The sequence below is a fragment of the Leptonotus elevatus genome, chromosome 16, assembly GCF_054856555.1.
Source record: "Leptonotus elevatus isolate MCC_2025b chromosome 16, RoL_Lele_1.0, whole genome shotgun sequence".
Lineage (NCBI taxonomy): Eukaryota > Metazoa > Chordata > Actinopteri > Syngnathiformes > Syngnathidae > Leptonotus > Leptonotus elevatus.
The window spans coordinates 4,454,326-4,462,057 of NC_141254.1; the positions used below are offsets into that span (position 1 = coordinate 4,454,326).

Genomic DNA, 7,732 nt, shown 5'->3' on the forward strand with positions numbered 1-7,732 from the left:
TGAAAGAAATATATACAATTACAATCATATCGAAAGACAGTTTTCTTTTGTTGTTGCGGTGTATTGAAAACACGTTTTTTATACCTCTCTTTGTCGTGGAAACTGTAGGTTGTCGCTGTGAGCACGATCCACGATCTATGAATTGTACATTCACGTTACACGAGGTGCTAGCAGCGTGCCGGAAAAGTATCTCATAGCAAGTTTGCGCTTACCTTCACAGTCTTCTGCGGATGAAATGCTGTCCGAATCACTTTCTCGAAGATCCGACTGTACCCACTCCTCCGAAGAATATCCATCGGACTCGGGGTACTCTTCGTCGTCCGAATCAACGTCCGCGTTTGCAGAAGTGCTTGGTCGTGCACCACGTTTTCCGGCGTTAGCATCGCTAACCGGTGTCGCTTTAAGACATGGCCGAAGACGTCGCGTCAAAGCCGCAACTTCGGCGTCAACCTCGTTGTCGCCATCATCATCATTGCCATCAACGTTCAATTTAGCACTGGTTGTTTCTTTTTGAAAATACCGATCAAGCGTGAGCTGCTTTCCACCGGTCGTCATTTTTGCTTTCTCTTCCTCCATGCTTTTTGCTTTCTCCATTATCCTCTCCACTCCACTCTAGCTCCGCCTCACCTTTTATACTGACGCCCACGGTGGGCGGCCCACCCAAAGTGCAAGGAGAGTCATCGCTGCCATCTAGAGGCCAAAACGAGTCATTATACTAACTTGATCTGCTTGATACTTTCAGCACAGCTGCCCAAGGCTTTCCTCCACCCGTTTCCCAAAAAAAAAAAAAAAACCCATAGTGGACGTCTTTTAATGTCCTCGGCGCCCTTCCCTAGGTTTATGCTAAACGTCTTATAACGTTTATGGCAGTCAAAGAGTTAACTTGTGCGTCCAAGTTCAAATTGCCACTATGAACCGGAAGCACATTAAGATCAAACCATTCAGTATCACGATCAAAATCGCCCTCCATTTTTAGTGTTCTTACCACTTGTAGTTTTTAACAAGTATATATTCTACTCAAGTAGTATTAATATTTATCAATGCAGTGACGTCTCACTTTACAATATGATAGTTCAATAGGGTAAATTTATTCGACAACGTTTAAACAACTTTACAAAGAGCAACACAGAAGCTCACAAAACACACACATAGAACATACATCACAACACAGAACATACACACACAACGAATCACGTGACCTATCGTTTCTAACAGACAGCAGTTCCGTCCAATTCCGCTGTGCCAAAACTGTCTCTCTTTTACTGCATAATTTATGCAAGGCGCTCGTTTAAAGTAACTCGTCACGTGCTATCGAATTAAACCGCAGAGGAAAAAAGTAACCACACACGGTAATCCTGACCAACCAAACTGCAAATGCAGGAGCGCCAAAACAAAACAAAATCACGTAATCTAGCAATCGCAAATATAACGGTATAAAACCCAATGTCCGTTGTAATCGACCTGACTCCCTTAACTGTTCAATTTCAACAGCGCGCGCAATTTTAAAATAACTTATTACGTGTAAATGGACGTTTTAAACAAGCGTCATGAACAGCCTGAAAAAACAATCCCAACCAATCAAACTGCCGAGGGCAGGCGCGTCCCTATGATCTCTAGAATTATCAGTGGAAGAAAAAACAAATCTCCACAAAACCCCGTATCCTCTTTATATTCATAAAACAACTATCATAGTCTATCGAATCCTTCACAGCGAGACGTAAGAAAACAAAACAAATTAATAAACCGCTGCTTCTTCCTGTATCAAAAACATGCGCATTCAATTCAGGCCTGCACTTTCGTCACAAAATGCACCACCCCACGTACGTGTACAGTTCAATGTCGCAGGAATTTTTAGAACGACATTAAACTACAACTTGTTCATACAGATCTCATGTATAAATGTAGACAATTTAGAATACGAAAACCAGCTGCAGCGGTCCCAAACAGACAGAACTTCCCTACGTGGATAAAAGTCTCCACTTACCGTACTTAATTATTTAGGCGCTTAGAAGTTCCATTCGCCTGTGAATCACTGCAGCTCGCAATCCATCTAATCGTCGGGGTTCACCAATTGTCAGGGTCACCAATTGTTGGAAATCAGTCCTTGATTTCTGCGTGTTCAAATAAATTCAAAGTTGAAATCTGTGAACAAGTTTGCCAGCTTTTATTTCAGAATCTGAAAGACAAATTAGGGGCTGCTCAATCCTAGCAGCTCACCCACAAATGTGTTCTTCTCAAAGTTCATGCATGCATACATACACAAAATGTCCCTGCCCCCCTGTCATCGGCAAGGAAGTACCATTTGGCCTTCCAGGCCATGTGACATTTCCTGTCAAAACAAGTCTACACACCCCCTCTCCTTATCTCAGGATGTGGGCAAACACTTTGATCTTGTTTTGTCAGCAAAGCGAAATACAATTAGGCCATCTCCCATTGAGTTATTTTAGTCCTCAACAGATGTGGGGTAAATAATTGGCTCCTAGATAAACAATTGACCTCTGTAGCATCCTCAAACCAGAGACTCCCGCAGATCGGCCCTGTTGTTCAGACACCCCTTATTTAGATTAAATCAGACACCTCACTTCCTTAGGGGGGAGAGAACACAGACCACAGTCTAACTAACATATGGGGAACAGTTGTACATATCTAACTAAAATCAAAAACACTTTGAAGAATATATATTGAAACAGAAAAACAATGTTAATAATCCAACAGTAGGGACTTCGAATGTTGGAACGATGACAAGAAAAGGTAGAGAGCTGGTTGACCTGATGTAGAGGAGGAAGGTGGACCTACTATGTGTTCAGGAGACCAGGTGGAAAGGGAGCAAAGCTAGGGGTTTAGGAGCAGGGTACAAGTTGTTCTATCATGGTGTAGATAGGAAGAGTAATATGGAGTAGGAGTTATCGTGAAGGAGGAGTTTGTTAGGAACGTCCTGGAGGTAAAAAGAGTGTCAGAGAGTGATGAGCCTGAAGCTAGGAATCGAAGGTGTGATGATCAATGTTTCAATGTTCTTAGTGGGTATGCGTCACAATTAGGATGTGAGCTGGAGAAGGAGAACTTTTGGTTGGACCTTGATGAAATGATGCAGAGTATCCCTAGAAGTGAGAGAGTTGTCATTGGTGCAGACTTCAATGGACACGTTGGTGCAGAACGCAGAAGAAAATATGGTGGTTGACTTTGCAAAAAGAATGGAAATGGCTGTCGTGAATACTTTCTTCCAGAAGAGGCAGGAACATAGAGTGACCTACAAGAGTGGAGGTAGGAATACACAGGTAAACTACATCTTGTGTAGACGGTGTAATCTGCAGGAGATCAGCGACTGCAAAGTAGTGGTAGGTGAGAGTGTAGCCAGACAGCATAGGGTGGTAGTGTGTAGGATGACTCTGGTGGTGAGGAAGACAAAGACAGCAAAGGCAAATCAGAGGACAAAATGGTGGAAGCTGAAAAAGGAAGAGTGTTGTATGACTTTCAGGAAGGAGTTGAGACAGGCTCTGGATCAGACCTGGGCATTGTACGGCCCCCGGGCCACATACGGCCCTTTGCTTGACTCTCACCGGCCCGTGTAAGGTTAATAGGGAATTACAAAATAAACATATTTTCTAATTTTACCTCATGCATGGACTAAAGCTACATTGCTTTTATTTTGAAGTTGCATTTCATTCACGTACAATGACGCGATATGTCAATCAAGACGTGCGCATCATTGACAAGACGACTTTAGCCCTCAAAAATGTCTACACATGCTAAAAAAAGAAAGGTAGATGCTGAATGCAGGGTTTTCAACAAAAAATGGACTGCTAAGTATTTATTTACAGAAGTCGGAGGTAAAGCCGTGTGTTTAGTTTGTGGAGAGCAGATCGCTGTGTTCAAGGATTATAATTTGAGTCGGCATTATGAGACAAAACACATAGAGAAGTACAAAAACTTGAGTGATGCTGAGAGGGGACGGACATCGGAGGTGTTGCTAGCTAAGCTACAAAAGCAGCAAGGCTTTTTTACCAAGCTTCACGGATCCAGGGATGCAGCAACCAAGACCAGCTTTGTGATATCCCACAAAATCGCTAAAAACTGTAAGCCATTCTCAGGGGTTTGTGAAAGAGTGCTTGGTGGACTCTGCAGCACTAATATGCCCTGAAAAAAAAGAAGCATTTGAGCAAGTCCCGCTTTCCCGGCGAACCGTGACCCGGAGGATTGAGGACATCGCGGGAAACCTGAAGCTTCAGCTGGAAAGTGAAGTGGCAAGTTTTGACTTTTTCTCCTTGGCTTTGGTCGAGAGCTGTGATGTCCGTGACACAGCCCAGTTACTCGTGTTTGTTCGTGGGATAACGGACTTTAAGATCACGGAGGAGCTGGCTGCAATGCGGCCAATGAAAGGGACAACGACAGGGAGTGATCTGTTCACGGAGGTAAATGCGCGCATGGACACACTGGGACTGAAATGGGACAGACTGGCAGGTGTCACAACGGACGGTTGTCCGAATCTTACAGGGAAAAATGTCGGTCTTTTGAAACGTATGCAAGATAAAGTGAGTGAAATCGACGCAGACCAGAAATTGGTATTTTTGCATTGTATTATACACCAGCATGTGTTGTGCAAGTCAGTGCTAAAAATTAACCATGTTATTGATGTTGTGACTAAAATAGTAAACTTCATCAGGGCACGAGCATTGAATCACAGACAGTTTGTTGCACTTTTGGAGGAGCATGAGAGTGAGCATAGTGACATCAGCTACCAGACAGCTGTCAGATGGCTCAGCCTGGGCAAAGTGCTAAAAAGAGTTTGGGACCTAAAAGCAGAGATTCAAGAGTTTTATGAGAAAAAAGGCAAAGACATCCCAGAGCTCTCAGATGAGGACTGGATGGCAGATTTTGCATTTGCTGTTGATGTGACTGCACTGATGAATGAACTGAATACCAAACTGCAAGGCAAGGGCCTTTTTGTTCATGAAATGCACAGCCTGGTGAAAGCTTTCATGAGAAAGATACAGTTTATTTCAAGCCAACTGGAGAGCAACACTCTCACTCACATGCAAACCCTGAAAGAAGTTACACCTTCAGCTGATCACCTCCGCAGGTACTCATCCATGTTAGGAGCACTGCATGGTGAGTTTTCAAGGCGCTTTGAAGACCTCAGAACAATCGAGGATGAAATGTGCATGATTTCCTCTCCCTTTACCTGCAGTGTGTATCATGCACCCAGTGATGTTCAGCTAGAACTCATTGACCTGCAGTCTGATGCAGTACTGGCAGAGCAGTTTAAGTCAGGATCACTGCTGGGTTTTTACTCTTCTCTCAAGAAGGAGAACTTTCCAAACATGAGGAGACATGCTCAGAAGATGTTGGTTCTCTTTGGCTCTACCTACATATGTGAACAAACATTCTCAGTAATGAAGTTTACCAAATCCAGGTATAGATCCTCTCTCACTGATGATCATCTGTCAGCTTTGCTTCGCATCTCCACCTCAGACATTCAACCTGACTTTGATGCACTTGTTAAAGCCCAACAGAGACTAGATTTCTCACACTGAACAAGAAAAAAAGAACTGAAAAACACCAAATGAGGTGGTTAGACTACAAATGTTGGCATGTAAAGGCACCAATTAGCAGTGAATGGAACACTTTCTTTGGAGGCCTTTTTCTCAAAGTCACAGTTCAGTGACAGTCATTATAATATGATGTATCTTGCTTGATATTTAGAGTACAAGACAATATTGTGATGTCTTTAGAAAGCTAAGAATCTCTTTCCAACAGTACTAAATGTGAAACTCAAAATGTGTTTTGTTGTGAATTTGACTGAAAATGATCAATATAATGAGTCACAAATGTTAAAAGTGTTCACATTTTGTTTAACATTGTCTTGGGAAAATCTGAATAAACATTTTTTTGTAAGGCAAACTCATTTTTTCATTGCTTAATCATAACATACTGTTACCAGCTTGTCAAAAATAATGCTATTTGCTACTTTTTATCAAAAAAATACAATTAAAAAAATACAATTACAATTAATATTATGTAGAATTGAGTTAAGCCTTTTGACCCGGCCCTCCACAATATTTTCTGTTTCTCATGTGGCCCCATGGAAAAAATAATTGCCCACCCCTGCTCTGGATGGTCAGGAGGTGCTTCCAGATGACTAGACAACTGCAGAAAATGTGATCAGGGAGACAGGTAGGACAGTTCTTGGTGTGTCATCTGGAAGGGATAAGGAGACTTGGTGGTGGAATGAGGAGGTGCAGAAGTGGATCCAGAGAAAGAGGTTAGCTAAGAAGAAGTGGGACATTGAGAGGACTGAAGAAAGTAGACAGGAGTACAGGGAAATGCAGCGTAAGGTTAAAGTAGAAGTGGCAAAGGCCAAACAAGGGGCTTACGATGACTTGTATGCTAGGTTGGACAGTAAGGAGGGAGAGACTGATCTACACAGGTTGGCAAGGCAAAGAGACAGAGATGGGAAGGACGTGCAGCAGGTTAGGGTAATAAAGGATAGGGATGAAAGTGTGTTGGCAGATGCCAGTCGTGTGATGGGAAGATGGAAAGAGTACTTTGAAGAGTTGATGAATGAGGAAAATGAGAGAGAACGAAGCGTAGAAGAGGTGACTGTTGTGGACAGAGTGGAAAGGCACTCGATCCTGATGATATACCTGTGGAGGTATGGAAATGTCTAGGAGAGGTAGCAGTAGCATTTCTGACTGGGTTGTTCAACAGGATCTTAGATAGTAAGAAGATGCCTGAGGAAGGGAGAAGTGTGCTGGTACCCATTTTTAAGAAGGGAGACGTGCAGAGTTGTGGCAACTACAGAGGTATAAAGCTGATGAGCCACACAATGAAGCTATGGGAAAGAGTAGTTGAAGCTAGACTGAGGGCAGAGGTGAACATTTGTGAGCAGCAGTATGGTTTCATGCCCAAAAAAAGGAAGAGTACCACAGATGCAGTATTTGCTTTGAGGATGTTTATAGAGAAGGTCAGAAGGAGCTGCATTGTGTCTTTGTAGATCTGGAGAAAGCTTATGACAGGGTGCCTAGAGAGGAATTATGTTTTTGTATGAGGAAGTCTGGAGTGTCAGAGAAGTATGTTCAAGTGGTGCAGGACATGTATGAGGCCTGTAAGACAGTGGTGAGATGTGCTGTAGGTGTGACGGAGGAGTTCAAAGTGGAGGTGGGACTACATCATGGATCAGCCTTCTTGTTCGCTACGGTAATGGACAGGATGACAGATGAGGTTAGACAGAAATCTCCATGGACTAAGATGTTTGCAGATTACATTGTGATCTGTAGTGAGAGCAGGGAACAGGTGGAGCAGAAGCTAGAGGCGTGGAGGTTTGCTTTAGAAAGGAGGGGAATGAAGGTTAGCCGTAGCAAGACGGAGTATCTGTGCGTGAATGGGAGGGACCCAAGTGGAAGAGTGAGGTTAAAAGGAGAAGAGACCAACAAGGTGGAGGAGTTTAAGTATCTAGGGTCAATAGTCCAGAGCAATAGAGTGTGGAAAAGAAGTAAAGAAGTGTGTGCAGGCAGCCTGGAACGAGTGGAGAAAAGTGACAGGTGTGATGTGTGATAGAAGAGTTTCAGCTAAAATGAAAGGAAAGATTTATAAAATTGTGGTGAGACCAGCAATGTTATTTGGTCTGGAGAGAGCGCCACTGAGGAAAAGACAGGAGGCAGAGCTGAAGGTGGCAAAGATGAAGATGCTGAGGTTCTCTTTAGGAGTGACCAGGCTGGATAGAATCAGGAATGAG

The 7,732-nt window shown here is 43.2% G+C and overlaps 1 protein-coding gene across 1 annotated transcript; it reads left to right on the forward strand.

Annotated features, from left to right (window-relative positions):
- The first annotated feature begins 4,421 nt into the window (after positions 1-4,421).
- On the forward strand, positions 4,422-5,217 carry LOC147160418 (general transcription factor II-I repeat domain-containing protein 2B-like). Its single transcript, XM_086057574.1, has 2 exons — positions 4,422-5,106; positions 5,186-5,217. The coding sequence occupies exons 1-2, from the start codon at positions 4,422-4,424 to the stop codon at positions 5,215-5,217; spliced, it is 717 nt and encodes a 238-aa protein (XP_085913700.1).
- The last annotated feature ends 2,515 nt before the right edge of the window (positions 5,218-7,732 follow it).